Raw genomic sequence first — 24,232 nt, 5'->3', positions numbered from 1 at the left:
CAAAGGGGAAAGACCACTATAGAGGAGTTGCCACAAGGCAATGGAGTTAGCCTTATCAAGGTTGTATGCGTCAATGGCGCTAAAACCTCTAACCTACGAGCCGTGACAAGAGGCCAAAAGGCTAAAGAGGGGGATAAAGATAACGCAAAACCGGTCGAGGGAAACCCTAAGCAAGGGGATAAGGGGATGCAAGTCCTGAATCCTGGCATGGAAGGTGGACCTCTAAGGCCTGTTACAGAAAAGTCGATCCTAGGAAGGATGAGGAAGTGCCAAGAAAGAAGGCAAGAGCTAAAAGAGAAGCACCAAAGCCGGTCCCGAGACCAAAAGAAAGGATGGTTTGGCGAGAAAAGAGAGCTTTGGCTACCTATCATGATTTTGATTTAGCAAGTTCTCTTTGCGAAGTCAAACCAGATGTAAACCTCTTATAGTTGATTAAATTATCTCCAAGAGTACGCAAGGAATTCAAAAAGATCTTGCATATTGGGTATATTGTAGAACCTTTGGGTATAGCACGAGTAGGGGAAAATTTGTTTGATCATGCTGAAAAGAATTGCCCTAGGGTTCCAACATATGTGGATGAAATATTAGTGGAGCATGCTATCGTAGACACCGGGTCCTCCATCAATATCATGAGTTCAGAGTTGATGGAGAAGTTGGGTCTAGGCATTCAAAAAGATGGCTCCACCCTTCTTAGAATGGCTGATGATAGTCTAAGGCAACCAGAAGGTTGCGTTACTAAAGTCCATGTTACATCTGCAAGTGTAGAATGCTTCTTGGACTTTAGGGTGATAAGATTTGCAGGACGTCCTAGCTATCAAGTCTTGTTAGGTAGGCCTTGGATGTTACGAATAGACTGTCAAGTCGTTATACCCGCCGGTCGAATGGTTCTAGGTAGAGGTGCTAATCGAGTAATTGTCGATGCTTACCCTAAGTCCCCTCAGAGTGAGAGAGCTCTTTTATCCTCTATTGAATTAGAGATAGCATATGATCCATCTAGTAGTGAGACATCATCCAGCAATGAATCTAAAGAGGGGTCCACTACAGAGGATATTTATCAGATAACTCTAAATGAGCCGATAGAGCCTGAAGATAGGATAAGAGACGCGGATGTGATTGAGTTGGACCTTGGTACGATGAGCTGAGAGACATTCCTCCCAGCTTGGCTGTTCATACTATTCCTGTAAAAGAAGGCAGTCGTTCTATGCATCAAAAAGTAAGGCGTATGCCTTTTGAATTGAGGCATGAGCTGTTTGAGGAGTTACAGAAGTTACGAAAAGCTGGTTTAATCTTCCATGTATAGCACACAGAATGGTGTTCACCAGTTGTCATCAAGAAGAAGAAAAACAACCAGATCCGACTATGTGTAGATTTTAGAGAGTTGAATAAGCAGACGGTTAAGGATTACTACCCGTTGTCATTTATTGACCAGATTTTGGATCAATTAGTGGGTAGGGAAATATATTCATTTATGGATTGCTTTGCAGGATACAACCAGATTGCAATTGCAGAAGAGGATAAGTTGAAAATGACTTTCATTACTGTCTTTAGTACTTTTGCATACCATGTGATGGCTTTTGGTTTGTGCAACGCACCCGGATCATGGCAACGAACAGCAGACAATACCTTTGGTGACATCTCCCCAGATGAGTTGAAAATATTTATGATGACCTGGGGGCAGCCATTGTAAGGGAAAGGATGTTGATTATCTTAAGAAAGTGCTTTGAGCGATGCAGACAATTTTGTATTGCTCTTAACCCATAGAAGTGTGTCTTTGGAGTCTCTTACGAGCTATTGCTGGACCATGTGGTCAGTTCAGTAGGGATCGCAACTGACCCTGAAAAGATCAATGTGATAGTCGCTATGAGTCCACCACGCACTCCAAAAGAGGTACATAGCTTTCTGTCATCGATAGGGTACTATCAAAGGTTTATAAATGCCTTGGCAGAAAGGACGTTGCCATTAACGAAAGGACCCTTGTAAGGTAGATTTCAAGGACGTTGCCATTAACGAAAGGACCTTGGCAGAAAGGACCCTTGTAAGGTAGATTTCAAGGATGTGAAACAGGAGCTAGTAAAAGCACCAATTTTAAAAGCACCTAAAAGAGGCAAGGTATTTTATATATTTTTAGCAGCCACCATGCATAGTATCAACTGCTGTTTAGTCCAAATCTGGGAGGAAAAGTGGTATCATCCGATAGCTTTTGCTAGTCGAAAATTGGGCATATCAGAAATTAACTACACCTACATGGAGAAGTTGTGCCTTGCGGTGGTCTTTTCGACTAAAAGATTTAGGCACTACATCCTCTATGAGAAGGTAGTTTTTTATACGAAGGCGGAAGGGCTTAGATTGCTTATGAACAAGCTACAACCACCTGATCGTTTGGCAAAGTGGTTAATCACTTTATAGGAGTTCGATTATGAGATTAAGAGTATGCCACCGAGGTTGTAGGAGATTGTGGAATGCCTTGTGAATTTCGAGGAGCCGAAAGAGACTTTGGCTGAGGGAAGTGAAATTGAAGAAATGTTTTTAATTGATACAGCTTCTATCCCATCTTGGTATGCTGCTATCACGCATTATCTATCAACGGGAGAGACTGGAGCTCATTTATCAAAATCTGAAATAGGAAAATCAGACATCAGGATTTGAAGTTTTCCTTGATCACAGGAACACTATATTGGCAAGGTGTTGATGACATCTATCGCCGATGTGTGATGCCTGACAAGGTTCCTTTCATCTTGGAAGAGTGCCATGACTCTACGTGTGGAGGGCACTTTGCTGGACGATTGACGGCACAGAAAGCTTTAAGTGCTGGATATTGGTGGCCATCCATCTTCCAAGATTCCTTTGAGTATGTTAAGAGATGTGATACCTATTAGAGACATGACAACACAGAGAATAGGAAACGCCCACTTACGCCTATCATGGCTATCCTTCCATTTGAGAAGTGGGGCATTGACTTTGTGGATCCTATCACCCCGTCTTCTACTACTCAAAAGAGGTACATTATAGTAGCAAACTAATTATTTTACAAAATGGTCAGAAGCACGGGCGACGAGGTAGGACAATGCAAAAGAGATTGCAAGTTTCCTCTTAGAGCAAATTATCTACCGTTTTGGTCCACCGAAGGAACTAGTGTCGGATCGTGGAATCCACTTTTTGAATAAAGTGATCAAAAGCCTGACTAAAGCTTGGAAAATCAAGCATTAAAAAACGACCTCCTATAATCCGCAAGCCAACAGCCAAGTCAAAAGTACTAATAAGCAGCTTGTGGGTATCTTGTCTAAAATTATCTCTGAGAAGAAACGAGACTAAGACAGGAAGTTGTATGTGGCAGTATGGGCATACAATACAACGTTCAAGCGAGCTACCGGCCATACTCCATTTAAATTAGTTTATGGGGAAGAGTGTGTGTTACCCCTCGAAATCAAGTTGCCAACCATACGGTTTGCAATCAACCACTCTTTGGGAGACGAGGATGCACTCTTTGAATGTTTCACGACCATAGCCCACTTGGATGAGCTGAAATTGCAAAGCTTATTACACCAGGAGGTAGCTAAATGTTGGACAAAGCAGTTACATGACCTTAAAGCAAATAAGTATACCTTTGAAAAAGAGCAATTAGTTCTGTACTATGATGCGTGTAGGGAGTTGTTTCCAGGGAAGCTGGAACCTAGATGGGATGGCCCCTACAAGATTGTCAAGATAGGAAAAAATAGGTCTACGACTCTACTAGTTGATCTACAGGGAGTAGAATTTACAAATAAGGTTCATCTTAATAAGATTAAACCTTATTATTTCTGAGTATGCTAACATGGAAAAATGCATTGCAGGTCCATGCTGGGGCCGATTTGAGACCTGCAAAAGAGCTTAAAGCTAGTTGATGGGGCGGTTAATTCCTTATTTGGAGCACCCATATCTAGAGCAGAGATACCATCAGAGAAAACTTATCTGGTGGAGCAAAGGATACAAAGTGATTGAGCAAGAAGACGGAACCTTTGTGTGGGAGATCAAAGTCTTTTGCCATCACTGCTTACGAATGTTTTAAGTATCCCTGTTGAGTTTAATGAAGAAGGTGGGATGGAGCCATCAGTTCATCCTCTAAACATGCTAAATTTTGACTATCATAATTACAAATAGAGGAGTTCGTGATGGCAGGCTGTGTAAACCCATTGTGGACGTACACATTATATTTTGACAGAGCGTCCAAGGGCCTTAATAAAAAGGAGAGTGTTGGAGTAGTAATCCGAGATTCCCGATGTAGAGTCACGATGAAGTTAGCTGCTTATCTCGGGGTAGGATTCACTAACAACATGGCGGATTATAAAGCCTTGATTATGGGACTGCATATTGCCAAGCAAGGTGATATTCGGCGGTTGTTAGTGAAAGGGGATTCCCAGTTGATCTTGAATCAGCTAGATGGGACATACACAGTGTGGAATCCCATCCTTTGTATGTATCATTGAACTGCCATGACCCTACTTGAGGAGTTTGAGAGAGTGTCTCTTCAGCTGATTCCATGCTACTGGAATCAGTTTGCGGATTCACTGGAAAACCTTGCTTATGAAGAAGACATTTTCTTCAACTGTGGTTCTATTTTGGATATTTCTATCAATAATGAGACAGGACCCGGTCGCTTGTGGGGAATGTTATCAGAGCATGCAATATATGGGAGGCGATGGTTGATATGGGTGATGCAAAGAGTAGCTGAGACCCATCTACCGTAGTTATCCTGGACCCATAGGCTGATTAGACAACATGTTATGCGTATGCCTCTTGCTATATATGCAGGAGGGATGGGTCATAATCTTATGCATTTAGCTTAGGGCTGCGAGCCCTATTTTTCCTTCTTGGAAAGGAGCATATTATTGTATATCTATACTGTTTCAGGGAGGGATGTGTAGGTGCTATTCTATTTGATCTCGTTAGGCCAAGAGGGCCAATTTTGCAAGGTTTTAAATGTTTTATTTCATTAGGCCAAGATGGCCAGTTGTCTGTTTAGTACGGGTGCAGTTAATGGTTCCTTGTTTTAGTCCTGTGCTAGACAGGTTTAAAGAAGAGCTTGGAAGGAGCCTATGTTGCGCGGAGACTTCGCATGGCCCTATCCAGGTGATATCTCTCCTTTACGAGTACCATGTTTTTATGCTATATGTGTCTGTGTACTTGTAGGGGATTTTCTTTTCTTGTTGGGGACCGGCGTCCAAGGCATGAAGTCCCAAGTTTAGTTAGGTCTGTCTGAGGGAGGGCTGAGTAGTCATTGCCCCTGTAAAGACATTGCCAGGCATTGAAAGATCTGTTTTAAAAGGCAGTTCTAGTGACCCTGTTCTGCTAGCCTGCTAGGCAGCCCTTCTAGGAGTTCTTCTTAGTTGTGAGGTAGTTAGAGAAGCCTGCCAGAGGAAAAAAATGATGATGATAAGAGAGAAGAAAATGAGAAAAAAAAACCATGAATATCTCAAATACAAAGGTGTGTAAAAAGGGATTCTAGCCCCTATAAAAATAGAAAGGAAAATTTATAAGCAGTTGCTCATCACCTTGCAAAGGCCTGGTAGGTTCCTGGGGACGAGTCAGACCTGGGGCCGATGCCTTGTCTTCCTAGAGGTGGCGTCTCGCTGGAAAAGAAGAAAGTAAGGAAGCTTGGAGCAAAAATAAAAGTGAGCGTCAGAAAAGGATTAAGTGTCGTCTTGCAAAGGCTTGGTAGGTTCTTGGGTACCGAGATAGGACCCGAGGCCGATGCCCTGTTCTCCTTGGGTCACTACGCTCAGCTCCCTCCTTTTTACACGCCAGAGTATGGACAAATAAAAGCTTAGAAAGCAAAAATGTGCTAAAAGAAAATATTTCTTGACCATGCTATAAGAGTCCTCACCTAGTAGGAGCTTTTTGGTGTGTTGTCCTTAGTTAGGTAGGTAGTTCAGACCACCAGTTAGGGCAACCTCTTTGATAGTTCTTTTTAGTTTGGCCGTGTTGGAGCAATCGGTTAGTGATTAGCTTTGGACCTTATATCAGATTATGCTAGGCCTACTCCTTGTGGATTTCATGCCTTGGTTTTGTCAGGGGGTAGGGTGAGCATTGTGCTGTGTTTTAATATGTATCTATTTTGTATCAGCTTGATGCTTCCTTTGGTTGTTTTATGCATATCTACTGTGGGATTCGATAGGCTGAGTTGCCCTATCCTGTGGTCGCCAATGAGAGCGGAGTTTTGAGCCCCGAATGTGCCTAAAATTTGCCAAAAAATATGAAATTTAGGAGAAAAATCTTCGACATCGAAGGCAGTGGCTGCAGCTAGGACGATTTTAAGCACCAAGTGAAAGACGACTTTTAAAAGGTGCCCGAGCGACACTTGCAGATTTTTTATCATTTTTTCGATTACCGTGCAGGATGAGCGGAGTTTTGAGCCCGTAATGTGCCTAAAATTTGCTAAAAAATCCAAAATTTAGGGAAAAAATCTTCGACATCGAAGGCGGCGGCTACAGCTCGGACGATTTTAAGCACCAAGTGAAAGACGGCTTTTAAAAGGCGCTCTAGTGACACTTGCAGATTTTCAATAATTTTTTCGACTGCCGTGCAGAATGCCAGGAGCTGCCAGTTAGTGCAGGACGCCGAGACGGATGCGCAGGATTTTTCAAAGGTCAAATCGGAGTCCGAATATGGAAGAGGCCAAAAATTGGCCAAGAATGAAAAGGTGGACAAAAACTAAAGGCCAAAAGGGGGTGCCCTTTGGGAGGGGGCACCCTTCCCCCCTCAATTTTTCATGGCGTGGCGAGATATGGCGATGGCTATTCAGAGGTGTCGAAAAAATCAGGACCCCCCCTCTACAAATCGATTTTGGGGCAACAAGCAACCTATGTAACAAATCATGGCCGGTAAATTCTCCTTCTTCCCTGATCCTATCGCCGGTCTTCATGCGAGATATGGCTGACTGAATGAAGAGATCAGAATCTAGTCTTTCTCTCTCCTCCCTCTCTCTCCTCTCTATGGGCTGTTCATGTGCACTATCTTGAAGGAGGAACCGGGAGGGAGATTGAAGGAAACGGTGATGGAAATTGATGGAGATGCTGAAGATTGATGTGCAGCATTGGATTGAGAGCAATGGAGGCTCTGCCCGTTGGTCATGCAGTCATTTAATGCGTCTCGGGTTTCATAAAAACACGGTATGACCATTTTTATGAGAAAATGAAGGGTTTTTTTGTATTTTATGATGGTAATGATGTTCTTATTGGATGAAAATTTGTTTGAGTGTTGGTTGTATCATGACTAATTACTGTTTATCAAAAAAAATTGATTTTGCAATGATTTATATGCGCTATTTAATTCCCGTAAAACTCAAAATGCGGTTTTTAAGCGGTAAAATAATAGTTTTGTTGTTTCGGGTGGATGAAATGTGTTTCTATGGGGAAAAAATGGAAAATAAATTGAATGTTAGTATGTTGAAGTGATTGGAATAAGAAAAATAAAAAAATAGTATAGTTTATTAATAAATAAATCAAGAAAATAGGAAAAATAAGAAAAAAATAGAAATACGCCTCACAAAAATAAGGAAAAATATAATGATTGTTTGTGGATGTATGGTAGTAGCAAAGCATGAGGTTTAGCCTCATTTTTCCCTATATCCTTGTCAAAGTTTGTGATTTATCGCATTTCATACATCAAAACATGACAAAATGAACCTCTACACCTATGCAACGAAATCAATACCTAAACGTAGGGGGTGGGATGTTTGAATGGTGTGATTTGCGTGCTGATTATTGCTGATTCTCTGATGCATTTCATGACATAGAGTTTGTTGTATTTTAATTAAGATGATAGTAGCACGAGTGTTGTCTCGGTGCTATTCTTACATCACCGCAACGAGTTAGTAAATGAGCATTGGAAAGCCTGGTTGTGCACAACACGTTTCTGATTGAAAATTATGTTTGAGCACTTTAGGATCATCCAATTTTTCATGTGCATGTCAACCATGGTATCGGGATATAAAGGACTGGATGCATAGCACATGTTTTTGATGATGATGACCTACGCTTGAGTGTGGAAATGCAACCTAAGGCGTAGGATAGATGTTCGTTTCTTGGGGAATTATTTGGTAAGGACACATGGTATCTCGTGGAATACGTTCAAAATGAAAGAGTGGAGTATGTTCATTTGTTCTATATGTTGAGCAGCACATCAAGGGGCTAATCCCTGCGATGTAGAAGAGCTGCAGTGGGGCCTCTGGTGATTCCATCGAGAGGTTGCCTCCCATGTATGTGATTATTGTGGCATTTATTGCCAATGTGTAAGGGTACTCCCTCTATGGAGTTTATAGCAAGGGAAACGTTGGACTACAAAATAATTAAAAAATGCATAGATTAGGCTTTAGGACAGTTTGTCCTTTATATTAGCAGTAGATAGACACTCCTGGCCCACGAGGCCATGGTAGTGTGTTTCTCTCTTATGAGCATGAGGTCCAGCTAGTGCCATAGCCAGTGCCGGACCATTTGAGATCCCTTCACACATAGACAAGACCTTGGGGTGCATCGATGAACTTGTCATCAAAATTTTTTGTATCTAGTAAAATCAACGCATCTTTAGATTCATGTTCAACATCAATAATGCCATTTTTGGGAGCTTTCGCTCAACTGCCAAGACACACAAACTATTGATTGCTCAAGCGTTTCAAGCCAAATGCCAATGGCTACCTCTCACATAACCATATGTGCTCTCAAGCCTATGAGTGTAGTCAACTTACCTCAATGCTCGATCAAGTATCCTTCTCCCTCAAGCACATTGGTAGCTCCATGATCTAAGATGATGCAAGCTCAAGCAACCTCAATCCTCCACCTTCAAGCTCCATGCTCCATAGCCACATGTGCAAGAGAAGAGAAGAGAAGAGAAGAAAATAAAATAAAATAAAATAAAATAAGAGAAGAGAGGAGAAGATGAAGGGCTTCTCCACCATGGTCCCTCACCCTTATACACTCACTCCCTCACAATCTCACACTCCCTCTCTCAAACACAAGCACAAGCAAGCAAGAAGAAGAGGAGCAAAGAAGAAGAAGGGAAGAGCCACTTTTTTCACATACAAAGAATGAACTTCTCTATTTACTTTTTGGCTTTTATACATGCCCTTATCCCTTTGGGCACCCATCTCTTTTTTTGCATGAGCGGCCATCTTGCCAAGATCCTCTTTTCCTATTCCCTTCTATTTACATTATGCCTTCACCTAAGCCCATCTACTCTTTACAACTTGCATAGGAGGGAGCCTACTGGCACTCTTTTACAAAAATTTGGAGGCAGCTTTACATTTTAAAATGTGCCTTTGCCTTTGCCTCGAGTTTTAAGGTTTCCCTTGCGCTTTTGGCCTTTTCTCCTCTTATCATTCTGTCAGGCCACCTTTTTTCGCTTTGCTTTGCATTTTTAAATTTTCTTAATTTTTCTTTTGTTTCCTTTTTCTCTATCTTGTACGGGGATTTTAACATTAACCCCCTCCTAGTCGAGTGCCAATCCCATGGCACTTGTAGGACTTTGTTGATGAGAGCTCGGGTGATTGAAGGGTGGTCATGTGAGTCAATGATGGGGCGTTTGTGGGGATTGGACATGGGAGATAAGCGTGCCAAAATGGTTGAGGTTGTGGAGACCAAGGTTATATTGAGTGGGTGACAAGGGCCTTTGAAGTCAATGGTTAGGCATGGGTTGTTGGATTCACATGAGAAAGAAAAGAGAGTGCACTACCTAGGGGGTGTGCCTACCTCACTGTGTAGTGCATTGTATCTATGACAGTGAAGCTAGGAGGTGGGTCAACCTACCTAGGGTATTGTCCCATACTTGAGGACCCAGTTCATGCATAGGGAAGGTGTAGTGGGTGTAGCTTATAGAGACACGTCTAACCATAGGTGACTGTGACCTCCCTAGGTATGTCCTACCCTTGATGTGCCCTATGTGAAGTGGAGAGAAAAAGGACTAGGGGGTTAGGGATGGAGCTAGCTGACCAAGGCCATTGGGCGCACCTTACTTGAGGACCACTAGATGCAGTGATTGTGGCACTCATTAAGTGAGGTGTGTTTTCATACTTTCTACTTGATTTTCTTTCCTTTCTTTGCTCTTGTTTTTTCCTTTTTCTCTTTTCTTTCTCATTTTCTTTTTCTTGTTTCCTTTTTCTTTTCTTTTTCTCTCTTTTTTTTTGAATGTATATGAATAAATAGTCATCGTGGTCATGGTCGTGAGAGGAAGAGGCCGGGGGCTTAAGGGACTTACTACCTAAGAAAGCTCTTACCTTGCATGTAGCCTTTTAAGTTCATGCACACATTTAGAGAGGTTATTGATAAAAATGGATGACTACATCGTAAATCGATTGTTGTTCATCTCCTCTAGTAGCCTGGGGAGTGCACCTTATAGAACATGTAAGATACCACATGAGTTCAAAAGAAAGAGTATCGTATGTAGTAGAATTTATAGGATTATATTCACAAAATGAATTTTGAAATTAAATTTTAAAAAAAATCTATAAGTTTAGTAAAGTAAAAATGATCATTTTAAGGCCTTATAGTATGTAAAGAAAGGGCATTTCTTAATATCCTTTGAATACATGTTATATAGATGATATCTTATAGGTGGACTCCTCGAGTCTAGTAGGGCCACACAAAAGGATGGAAGGAGGGTGGCTCTCATCACGAGTCTTGCCATTGCACAACTATCTATGTTGGCATTCAAAACAAAAAGCAAGGGCGGTAGGTGGTATTCATGAGAGGTAGGATCTTGCTCAAGTAAAACTCTCAATAGCCTAAGGTAGTTATAGGTTGGTTGTAATGAAAGTTGGATCAAGGCAAGAAGATAATTCAGTAAGGAAATGGGAGATGGAGGGCCCTAGGTCACCTTCGGAGAGGATAAGGCCTTCCTCTGACTTAGTAGCATTTATATTATATATCTTAGGGAAATCGTAGCAACCATGGATGTTAAAGGTAAAGTCAACTCCTACCCTTCTTGTATACAACATGTATGTTGGGTCATTTCTCTCGTAGGGTAGGGTGCTACAAAATGATATCCATGCATCCATGTTCCCATCCCAAATTCTTCTCATCCACTTTGGCTATGACTTGTATCCTTTCATGGTCTTGGGCACCTCCATAACTTTATCTTCCCAATATTCATGTGCTTCTATCCCCCATAGTATTGGATTCTTCTCTCTTTTTGTGTTCCACCAATCTCCAAGCCTTCTGCCCATGCTTATCACCTCCCCCACCACTTTAGGGGATAACACTCGGCTCATTGCGGGCAGGAATTGGAAGGTAAACTAAAAGGGTTTGCACTGTTTTTCCCACTATTCCCACACCACGAGTTCCATGTTCTAGTTGACACGAAAGCATTCTTCCTTTTGTGGGATAAGAGCTTCTGGGATCGCTAGGGGTTGTGCCCTTAGCCTTCTTTGTGCCCGCTCCAATATATTTTCTCTCTTTTTCCTGACTTTTTCTTTTCATTTTGTGGTTGTATCCTCTAGTGGCACTTCTTGTTGAGCTTCTGATCTTAGAGAGGGTGCTTGTGGGACTTGGTTTTTGTCTTGTTGCCCCGCCTTGAAGCCCTTCCCTACTTCAGGGAGGAGTGGTATTTGCTATTCTCATCCTCTTATTGGCTCTTGTGGTCCTTGTTCCTCCTTATACCCCAACAATTCCACCTCTTAAACTATTAGTCTTGCCCTTAGTAGGTACTCCCTATGCTCTTCCTGGCTTAGGTAGGTTTCTCTTCTTGCACCTAGATGCACAAACCATGCCTTATGGCTTTGCAAGTAATCTCTAGCTTCTTCTTTAACATTTCAATAGCCTCCTCCTCTTCTGGTTGCATGACATCTAAAATGGTGCTAAGGAAGGCACAGTGTTGGGCTTCCATTCTCGTCTTTACAGCCTTTGCTCTACTCTCTACTAGCACTCTGTTGCCTTCATCATGGGCTAGACGCCTTGCCAAGTTTTTCACTCTTCCCTCACTCTTGGCTACCCATTCCTTTGCTTTTTGCTACATTTCCACTAGGCTCTCAATTTTTCCTTTGTGCTAAGGCCACCATTCTTGGCTCATGTTCTTTGCACCTTTGGATTGCTTCTTCTTTCTCCTTTTCCAATTGCTCAATTTTCCTTCCCGTCCTTTCTTGCTCTTCCAGCTTTGTTAGTAGCTTATGCTCCATTTGTAAAAACATGGATCTAGAACATGGCTTAAACTATGGAGATTGGAAGAGAAAGAGTGAGTTCATGAAGACACTGACATGACTAACTATTACACAAAAATTAGGTTCCAGATGGGAGCTTGGACTCATAAACACAATCTTGTGTATAGATTGACAATGACACATAGACTTTACTGAAGGATAAAAGTACTATGACATTGCATTAGAAAAGAGAGCAAGTATAATGCTTTATAGGAAACTGGATGGTAGCACTTCTTCTACTATGCTTATGGGATTCTAGTCTTGAGCCCTCATTGCTCCTTCCAAAGAGACTGAAGTAGGTGTGATTGCAAACATCTCAACACCCCTCCTCAATCACAACCATAAGTACAAAGTGTGTAGAGGCTTTAGTGAGAGCAACACCTGCAAAGTGTGGGCACACCATAGACATGGCAAAACACCAGAGGTTGTCGTAGAAAAAGCTAAGTGTGAGTACCACAAACATGGTGGACATCCAAAGGCTATAAAAACGGCCTCACAAAGTGTACAAAGGTTGTAGTACAAGGCTACATGAGGAGTTTACAAGTTTATGTCTGAAGCATTAGGACTAGGCAATACAAGGCTAAAAAAGTCTATGTGAATAAAAGGATCGATGAGGTTTGTCCTTCCCCTTGTGGTCTTCTTGTTCTTCTTCTTCTTTTGCTCCATGTTCTTCTTCTTCTTTAACAACAACTAGAAGCCCTTTCTGCCATGGCAGAACTTCTCAGTGTGTCTGGTCCTTTTGCAAAAGTCACAGAAAAGATGGTCCTTCTTGCCTTTGTACGTATTGCCAACATATAATGTTTGTTCATCTCTAGAGGTACTTGGTTCTTCCTTAGTTTTTAGCTTCTTTTCCTCTTCTAATAGTGATGCATGGATATCGACAAGCTCAGGGTTTGGCATATTGATTAGAGTTGTTGACACATTATGATATTTAGGAAACAAACTTTTAAGTAGAACACCAATGCAAACATCTTCTTCCATTTTAATGTTGATTCCTGCAAGTCGGGTTAGAGGTCATTCCATGTAATTTAGATGTTGGCAAGTGATGTGCTGGACTTCATTTCAAGCCTGAAAATTTCAATCAAGAGACCATACTTTGATGATTTAGACTGTGCATCAAACAAAGTGTCAAGTCTCTTCCATGTATCCTGTGAAGTATCACAATTATCCACATGGTGGATATAGCAGTCATCTAGCTCCAGTTTGATAATGGCCTGAGTCTTATCATCATTCTTTTGCCAAGTAACTACAAGGTCCGCATCATGAGGCTTCTTCTCTTTGCCACTAGTGATGGCTCAAAGGCCCTTCTTTATTAGGATGAGCTTGATGTGATTCTGCCAGGTGTGAAACTTGATCCCTTTGAAGCGAACCATTAGAGAGTCCTTGCCCATGCTAGAGTTGGAGGATCAGCAGCAAATCAATCTTCAAAATTCTCATATCTCAATAGTAGAAGACTTGATCTTGAGTATACTTGATAAGCATAAGTGCCAAAAGACACCAGATGAATAATATAAAGAGATATTGATGTTTCTGGCTCGAAGTTTGAGACATTCAAAATCTCCCCTCCTTGATTTGATGCTGAAAAAAGTGTTGGACAACTTCAGATTTAGTGGATCAAAGTGGCAGAGGCTTGGTTTGAGTGTTGGGAGAGAGAGAAAATAATGGAAAGATGAAGCTTTGAGTTCTTGGCTATGGCAGTCACAATTAGGGTTTGCAGGGCAGCTTGGGTTTTCATAGATTGCAAAAGCTATAGTGCATCATTTCCAAAAAAAAATTAATAGAAATGAAGCTTACTTTCATGGGCTATCAATGCCCTATGATGGCATTCAACATCGCATTGCATGGAGAGAGATCAAGGTGGCATACAATCAGCACGTGCGCAGTTCTAGACAGCGTGACGAAATTTTAGCATTGCTGAAGCATATGATGGAAAGAACTTGATAAAATTTTTAAGAATCAAGCTAAAAACTCCAAGGTAAAATTTCTCATGCAATTCTATAAGTTGGATGTAAAATATAGTTCTTCTATGACTATGCACATTAATAAGTTTAAGAGCCTAACAACTTGACTTGCAACTCTCAAGAAGAACATTGTTGAGGATGAAGCCATAGCAGTTTTGCTAGCAAGTGTAAACCAAGAGCCTTATGAGAAGCTTGTATCTACCTTAAATAATGTTCCAAAACTCTCACTTAAAGACATTGAGCATTCTCTACTTGATGAAGAAACTAAACATAAAACAAAGATGCAAAGGGAGTTATCTCAACACAGACAGATAGTATGTTGTACACAAAGGAAATTATGGAGCCAAGGGCCGAGTTTGAGGATTCAACTCTGACAAAAAAGATCCGGTCACATGTCATTATTGTGGTAAGATTGGCCACATGGCCAGTGAATGTTTCAATAGTAAAAGAACAGGCGTAGAATGGTGACCATCAAAATCAATTCATGAATGAAGAAGATGCATTTGCTATCAACAACAACTTTGATAGATTATTTTGAAGAATCTTTCATTGTATCTTTCCCATAGTGGATATTGTGTTTTCCTATAGTGGATTTTGCTTCCCTTAGTGGATGTTGTTTTGTAAAAACCCTTGCCAAAGATGTACAGTTTCAAGCTATAACTTGACTAGGCTGCCTAAGAGCTAGTCTCTCGGGCCATGTCATCATGTAGGGGGAAAAAAGCATCAAGTGTAGGAACTCATCATTTTAAGGGGGGGGGGGGGGGGGGTTGAAAGATATGAGAAATGATGTATGCTCTAGGAAGAGATGTTCTGTATCCTATAAGCATAGTGAGGAGAGTACCCAAAGGCTACACAAGCATGTAATGGGTTCTTATTTTAATGAAATACTATTGTACTTTGTCCTTTCAATCATGGTCATGTCCTACTCAAGATTGTGTTTATGAGTCCAAGCACGTAATCTTGGAACCTAATTCACTTGAGTAACAGTCTCATTGTCTCTTGTCTATGTCATCATGGTTCATGTCTATGTATTCTATCCTCCATAACTAAACCATGCTCAAGTTCTGTGTTGTTTAACAACTTTGTCCTTGTGATATTAGTGTTTCACCTTATGTCACCATCTCCATTATGTGCTCATTTTCTTCAGGCATTAGCACAATGGATCTATTTCTTCATGGTTTTGCACCTTGTCCTCTTTATACTTGGACCTTGTTAGCTATTTGCCATTGGCCAACACCTATGTTGGCTAGCTTTTTGTTCCAATCCACATGCTTTCATAAAATGTGGTGGACATAGCATTGTTGCACAAAGTATATGGCCAGTTGGTTGTTGTTTGGGAAGCTCTTTTCTTGTCAAATGAACTTAGCTAGAAGAACCCTAGACAATCCCATGTACTAGTGATTAGAGATATTCAAAGATGTAATTCCCTTTGTCCTACCCAATATACAATTGAAAACAATGTGTATTCATACAAACCAATTTAGATATAGATTTCTAACTTCTTTAAGTGAAAGTGGCTTGCCCTCAAAGTCATCAACTATTTTGACTTGAAAGATAATTGACAAATTTTTATTACCAAGCCTTTATTATTACTTTTTTATGATTCTTTGGGCCTCATCATGATTTAAGTTAGGATCTAGAATGTGAGGTGCCACTTTCTACAACATTTTCCATGGCCTAAAGAAATAAACAAGTAATTTTCACATAAGTATTTTGAGCTATGATCATAAATTTTCACTTGAGACTTAAACATCAAGTGAATGATATTTTAATTTGCATTTACTTGACATAAAAGACCAACATACACAATAAAAGTAAATAAGGACACAATAACAAAATCATGAGCAAATCACAAGAAAAATTTATAATCTTAGTAAGCAAGACTTGGGTGTAACCCATCGATTTTCACAATTGGAGATATATTTTTTAAGTCTTTTATTGTGGGCCTTTGTTAGGGAATCTTTATGTAAACACATTCTAAGAGACATCTAGAATAGATTAGGTATGGATATCTTATGCTCAAGTCACCTTTAGTAGTCTCAAACACACAACACAACACAAGTACCATAAAGTTTAAATATATTCCTAAAGTGTGAGGCAAGCCTGTAACACATTTATAGATTGATATTTTACTTAGACTTACTATTTTATTGTGAGTGTGAGTATAGACCTCTCCCATAACACAACGCAACACAAGTGGCTAATCCTAGTATCTCGTTCAAATAATAATGATTTCTTATTTTTGAAGTGTGAGGCATAATATTTAACAAAACATGATACAAGTACCACAAAGTTTGAATCCATTCAAGTGGAGTGTGAGGCAAGCCTTCAACACATGTAGAAATGGATGTTGTATTGCTTAGCCTCACTATTGGAGTGGGGCGTGTACATAATTGTAATCCAACATAACACAAGCGATTAATCTTAATATCACATTTTTAAAGCATGTGGCATCCCTCTAACAAACACATAGGTATACTAAATTTTTTAAAGTATTTTAAAAGTGTGAGGTAAACCTCTAACACAACAAAAAGAACAAGTATTATATGAAACTAATTTTAAAAATAACATATACATATAAATACTAAAATTTATGAACTACTTTTGAAGTGTGAGGTAAACCTCTAACACAACAAACATAATTAAAAATAATTTTTATATGTAAAAATACTTTTAAAAATAAAAAAAATTATTGAGAATTCACTTTTAGGTTGACTTGGAGTTAAAGAAAAAGGGAACATCTTTTAAAAAATATTTAGTAGGGTGCATTATATAAATGGCTTTTTGAATAAAATCCTTTTGATGGAGACATGTTTCAATAGATATCTTTTTTAGACTAAAGATTTTCAATTCAATTGAAAAACTTTTTGTTCAAAAATTTGGTCATTATTTAAGAAAACCCTAAATAATAGCATATTATCCATGCAAAAACCATTGTTCAAATCAAATAATGGTACCTAGCTAAAGGCAAGATGACTAGTGGATACTAATTTTCTCCTCTAGGGGGAGTGGTAGGGGGTCACTCATAAATATGCATATATCATGTGAGTTCAATAAAAGTTCTTGTAGATATATTTTAAACACATTTTTTACATATAAAAGGATGCCATATAAAGGGTGATTCATAGATTGAAGAGAAATTGGGTGTATTTTTTGTAGAAAATTTCATCGAAGATAAGGATATTTATAAATAGAATTTGGATACGCGTGATATAGCGGGCTTAAATATAGTAAACACCTCAATCTGATGCAAATTATTACAACTTTGAAACATAAGCAAAAATTTGGTAGTTTGGTGAGTATTACTAATAGCAATAGTCAAACTTAACTAATGATGTGGATATTGTAGTTGCCTTTGATGCTTACACGTTTAATATTATTAGCACTTTCCCTAATGATAATGAATTTTTAAGGTCTAAGATGCAAGTTACAATTTGTAGCCTACAAAATAAAGAAGAAAAAGGCTTCGGGTCCTAACTTGATATTAGTGGATTTCTTTCAAACTTTGTAGAGTATGCTACTAGATGATCTATGTAGTCTTCTCAATTGGTTTAAGACCAAATTAGTAGTTTCAGCTACTACTAAAAAACTTGATAAAGCTTATACCTAAATCCCTCAAGAGGTCTAGGTTAGGTGATTGGCATCCCCTAACTATGCTCAACATGGTTTGAAAAAATAATAAAGACTTAGCATGGAGAATCAAAATTCTAATTTTGAAGGTTCTCCATCCCTAATAGCATGGATTTGTTGTTGAGAGGTGGATACAAGACCCCATCTTTAATGTGTTTTCCCTTCTTGATTATTACATGCAATGTAGAAAAAATCATGCACTCATTAATTTTTTTGTTATGCTACTCAAACATTGTTCACAAATGCTACTGTGAGGGTCTCTCTAAATGAAATCCTCTTTAAAGGCTTCTCTCTCATGTGGTCAATGAGGCAAGGCTTCCTACTTGCTCCTTGCTCTTTACTACTACAATGTAGCTGTTTCTAAGGGCCCTATATGGAAAGATTGAGGAGGGCATCATTTCATAGTTGTGTCTACCAAATGATCATTGCTTCATCATGCAAATGTTTGCACATGATAACATAAATTTGATTGAAGTGGAAGGAGTTTCTTTGAATGATCTCTTGGAAGTCTATAATGACTACTCAATTGTCTTAGGATCTCTGGTGATGACTACTAGTAAAACTTGTGAGCTTAGCATCTAAGTATTAGAGAAGAATGAGAGAGTGTTTAAGTGGGGGGGGAGAGAGAGAGAGAGAGAGAGAGAGAATGGAGAAGCACACTTGTATTATGGACTTAAACTATGTTGAGTGCATTTGAGTCTCTTTTACAAGAAAGGATGGAGGGTTAGCTATATGGTTCCTTATGAGAAAGTACATTGATTTGTTGCTATTTTTCCTAGACAGATTCTAGGATAGATGGAATCTTGATTTTACCTTTCCACACTCCCCCTTAAAAACAAGATTTTAGTGTTTAGAGTACATGCTTCTCCCCTATAAATAATTGAAGAATAAAATAAAAGAAAAAAGTGGCAAACAATTGAAATGATGATGGAAAGAGAAATCAGGGCTAGTAACACACTCAATTGTTAAGGCTAGTCACATGGGTACAAACATAGTTCTTGTCAACAAGGACACCCTTGCTAAGAAAATTAGCATGATTTTCACTAGTTGGAATGTATTTGAGATGTAAGCGATTATCATGGACTACTTTGAGGAATTGATATGCAATCTTGATATGCTTGGTACAATTTGAGATTTAAGGAGACTAGGCCATGGATATTGCTAACTTGTCCTTACATCAAATGAGTGTGGTTTAATAGATAATAGGAAGTGGGAGCTCTTTCAATAACTATGCAAGAAAAAGTGCTTCAAGAACTATCAAGGATGCCAACTTCTGCACATGATAGAGTTAGAATGGATTGGTGCTTTGTACATTAGGAGATAGCTTCCCCTTCAAGCATAAAAATATAACTAAAGATACATGGGGAGAGTGGAAGAAGAGGAAGGGGGCTTTCCCATGGTGAATTCATGAGAGGGATAGAGGGAGGGGGTATTCATATGGATGCGGTAGGGCCCTCTTGGAAAAGTGAGTCAGTGTGGCGAAGTAAAGATGGGAATCCCACTGCTATTGGATTGACCAATTTCCTTGCATGCATACTAACATAAAGTGTAAAATGATGGTTAGATAAAGAAACCAAGATGCCATGTGAAGTGAGTTCTCCAATGGATACTAAATTGTGTTGAAGTGCAAGCACATAAGAATCTCTATATAATTTTACTTTTATGCCATTTGGAAGGATAGTTGTGACTTTGCCAAATCCATATGCATATTATGCACTATGGTTTCCCATGAGAATATTAAGATGATGATCAAGAGATTAATAAGAAGTGAGCTGTTCAAAATGATATGGCATGTGATGTGTGGCTCCTATGTCTAGATACCATATGTTGTTATTGCCTTTGTGCATGGAATTGGCCATTAAAAACCTTAGGGTAGTGCGAGTATTCTCTCCATTATATGTAGAAAACATAGAGTAATGTGCTTGTCTTGTGTGATAAGATATTGGGGAGAGTGGCCATAGTTTTAAGCCTTTGAGTAGAAATCTTCATCAAGATGCCCATACTTCTGGCAATAGCTATATTTAATGTTGTTGGAGGAACTTCTTATGTGGGTAGAACCTCCTCTTTGTTGATGATGATGTTGAGATTTGTGAGGATTAGAGTGGTTAAAACCACTTTTCTTATGAAACTTCATGTTTTGGAACCATTGGAACAAACCTACAGAGCCTCCTCTTTGTAAATCTTCATAATCAAGCATTGGAGTTGGACTATTGATGTAGCTTGAGTGGTGACAAATAGCCTCCATGAAGGTGGGAGGACTACAAGTAATAGCATGGCTTGGAATTTCTCAGATCTACTTTCTGAATGCTACTATAGATAATATTCTTGAGGCATGTTTGTTCACCTGTGTGTGGCTGGCATATCCTCCACCATTGTAGGTTCATAATCTCGAATTGTATCCCACCCAATTTTTAAAAATATCATACTTTTGATACTATAATTTGGGAGAAGGTTCAAAAGCTTACACATAATGTGATATTGAAAAAAAAAACAAGAGGCGCGCTTGTTTATGGCTATGTATAGCTATTGTGTCCCTTAGCACTGCTAGTCTATGTTCTTGCATTATTTCCTTCCCTGCACAGAGGAGGAAACATCACTATTGATATTGTGTAGTGATAGAATGTTCATAAGCTCTCATGTCATTTTATCATAGCATGTAAAATTTATGAGCATCGTTTCTTTACATGTGCGCGTGCATGGCACATCCGCTATTATTGTAAATCCCACACCTTCAGTTCTTTCACCCTTTGCACAATACAAAACATTGTTATTCTTACTTCAAAGATGAAGATTATTTAAATGATTTCATAACATGAGTTTATTGCATAAGCAAGCTTATCATCTTGGTGCTCTGTAATATGTGTTTAAATGGAGTGTGATGCCATGTTCTTGGCTCTCCCCTTGCCATTTTCTATCACTGTCGCCTGTCTCTCTACACCAGTGTGTAAGGTTAGCCTCTCCAACAAAACATCTAGACAACCTTGGTCTGTCCTTCTATCCATGCCAACGATAGAGACCTCCTCGATGGTGCCTTCCACTATAAATAAAGTCCATTGGAAACATGTCAAGAGAAGGAACATTCAGAATATTTGGAACAATCTGGATGAATATGTAATAGATGGCAAACTTACAACTTGCAATTGTCTTCATACCTCTAATGCTTAAATGTGTTTTTTGTTGCACTAGTGGGATTGTGATCTACTCTTCAGTGATATCAATCATCAATATATTTTCACTACAAGAACATAAGAGATGTCTTGGCTATAGTACTTTAAAACATCAAATCTTTGGGGTGTGGAGATACCAAATTAATTGGCTATGAGGGCCAATCTCCACTTGGCCTTTCTTTAACGATACTAGGTATCCACTTGCTCTTCTATTTTCCTCTTTTGACTACCACACTACTAGTATCAATTTTCTATAAATCAATCATAGTCTCTTTACTAGGAGATAACAAAGTCCAATATACTCCAAAGAATGCATGTCATTTTACTTACCATGGCTCTAGAATCTTATGTCTCTTGCATTTGTTTTTCCTTGAGTAACTCCAATACAAAGCTTTCTCATCGGAGGGGTATTCACCTACTAGGTCCTCAAGGAAGATAGGGCATCTATAGTACATCTCCTCATCCCAATCCTGATCTATCTTATAATCCTCATACATGCAGTGACCATCCTATAGGTCCGCCCAGTTCTCACATTCTCTTGGCAATGTTTGTATAGCCCCCCTCTCCAACAACTGCCCATACATGAACCTGTCAAACAAAGTCATTACATTTTTGGAATGGAATGGTAAGATAGCATCACATTTGTGCTATTAAAGAAGGATATTGTGATTTGCATGTGAAGAAGCCTCTACGATGCCAACTAAGATTACTTATGTGACTCTATATTTTCATCTTGCTTGAAATCATGGAAGACAATGTGAACCATTTTCCCTCTATGCTTTCTCTTTATCTCCTACGTATACTGAAAAAATGAATCATGTTCCACTTGAATGTTACAATTGTCCTCCTAGCTCAAGAGTAGTCTCTTCCGATTGTCTTGCAACATGGCCTAAAAGGTCTCTTGTCTCACCCAACTTTGAAAATGTGCATTTTCATTTGCTCAAATCAAAGTTATGTCATTTAATAATAATGTGTTGGACTTACAATGCAATTATTATAGACAAACAAGAATAACCTACGTTCATGCATGTCCATCAATGTTTGAATTTTCCTATCAAAAATATACATGGCCTTCAATATCCTTACACAATTTGCTTTGTTTAGTTTTGAGGACGCCAATGTGTATACTCTGTTCTCGTTCAAAACACCCCCAGTCTTGGAGCCCCACTCCAAGTATGAGACAATTCTGCATTGATCAAAACATTGTTACTTAGAACTATAGTAGTTTGAATACATATGATAGGCAAGTATAGAGAGGTAGCAACTTGCTAATACCACATCTCTCCGAGGCTAAGGTCTATAACTCTTAGCAAATGTTGAGTTTTCTTAACAAGCCTTTCATTAACACTATTGTACATCTCATCCCACTTGGTTCTAAAATTAGAGTCAAAGAGTTGTGTCAATTTTTATTTGATTGGCACCTTGCACTTTGTAATTAAGGACAATATTATTGCATTGAGAAAAAAGAAATTATGGTCAAATGAATCATTAAATTAGCTTAGAGAACTACCTATCTTCCACATGGCATGGGTAAGAGCAATCACCAATGCCTTGTACCATGTAGGAATGAGTGCTAGCTTTCTATGTGCCTACACCCATGCCTTTGCATCATCAGCTAACTTGTCAAAAATAGATGTGTGGTCAATCTGTCATCCTAGAATTCTTACTTTACAACCCCCTTTTGTGCCAACACATATATATTCTATATCCAGGTCTCAACCACATTTATTCAAGAGGGTGACATTTAGCCCATAAAGACATTCCATGTATATGAAAAAATGGTCCTCTTGTATACCTCTTTGTATGAGATATAGCTAACAAAATCTCCCTCCCAGCCACACTTGTCACTTTCCCAAGGTGATAATCAATGTGCACATGTTGCCTCACATTATCTGAAAAGGCTATTACAAACAATTAAAGATGTTAATGATGACGGATGTAACAAATGCATTAGAAAATGTTAAGGATTTATGGTTTAGGGTCACTCACATATATGTATCTCATTCATCAATGCTTTGAGCTAATGGTTTCCATCCCAAACATAAAACATACAATTTGACAAAAAGGCCCAGTCAGTGCTATTGATTTCTGCCTTGAACTCCTTGTTGATGCCCTTTCTATGCATAATACATAAAAGAACAGAGAGTACTTCATGAAGCAAATACCTAATCTCACACCCAGAAATCATAGAAACTCAGAACTAACCATATGAAAGCATAGATACACTATATTCAGCACTACCAATCAGAATAACAGGGAATAGTCACACAAGACATGCTACAAAGGAGATCAAGACTCTAGCCATGATGGCGCCAGCTACCAAATCCTCTTTATAATTAGGTAGAAACATCATACATCAGTCATAATCATCATAAGTGATCAGAGAGACAAGAAGAACACACAAAATGCCTCATCAGGTCACGTTTTTGCAACTGCCCCAAAACTGCACTTCATGAGGCAGTGAACTTCATAAGACATATAAAGGCTGCTTCACATAAGAAATAGTAATAACTAAGGTAATACACCATTCTAAGGGTAAATGTAGTGTCAAGCCAACGGCTAACACCTGGCACAGCCCGGTGGATGGCTGGCACAGCCATGACTCGAACCCTTGAATGATCCATAAAATCAAAATGCCTTATCCAAAACCCGACATATCTAGTGAAAAAGATTATGCCTTACCCACAGCCTTTCACCGTGAAGTAAGCCATAGAGAGTAACCATAAGTAGAGCCTCTCCAGTAGGATACTTATAGCCCTCTACTGGAGTTGCATAAGCCCCTTAAGAGATAGTCAAAACAAAACATAAAGGCATAATCCTAGAGGCATACATATCAAGTATGATGTAAGTATGATGAACAAAAAGAGAATTAGATCTGACAGTTCTACACCAAAAGAACTTATGAACTATGAGTCTCATGAGCATCATTGCAATCCGTAATAGATTGCTCCTGGACATGATGCTCCTGAAATCCAAAAGATGCAATATCATGATACAATATCATGAATTGTATCAACCATATGATCTTGAATCTTAACCCACTGATCATGCATAAAGGAAGTCAATGTAGCTCTCATTGATGTCAAATCTTGCTGCATAAAAATAGAGCCATCAAGATCAACCTCCATATCTCTCAAGATTTGCTGTTCCACTTTAAGAAGAGGTTGTAAACAGGCATCCAATAATACTCTTTCAGCCTTCAACTTAGCATTTTCTTTAGCCAAAAAATCCAATTCACCACCAAACTTATCATGCATATTAGCTATCCATTCCTTAAATGCAACAGAATACAATTTACATTTAACCAACATATC

The 24,232-nt window shown here is 39.1% G+C and overlaps 1 protein-coding gene across 1 annotated transcript in view; it reads right to left on the bottom strand.

Moving 5' to 3' along the window:
* LOC148015963 (uncharacterized) overlaps positions 1-23,518 on the bottom strand; it is a 28,394-nt gene extending 4,876 nt beyond the window's left edge. The window contains exon 1 of the mRNA XM_087663855.1: positions 23,485-23,518. Within this exon, the coding sequence (XP_087519981.1) occupies positions 23,485-23,518 (34 nt within the window). The remainder of the gene's footprint in view (positions 1-23,484) is intronic.
* Positions 23,519-24,232: the final 714 nt, after the last annotated feature.

This window comes from Lygodium microphyllum, chromosome 23, assembly GCF_053477565.2.
Source record: "Lygodium microphyllum isolate KBCC chromosome 23, Lygodium_microphyllum_v1.1.10, whole genome shotgun sequence".
Lineage (NCBI taxonomy): Eukaryota > Viridiplantae > Streptophyta > Polypodiopsida > Schizaeales > Lygodiaceae > Lygodium > Lygodium microphyllum.
The sequence above is the reverse complement of the archived record's forward strand: the minus strand, read 5'-3'. Positions and strand labels throughout refer to the sequence as shown.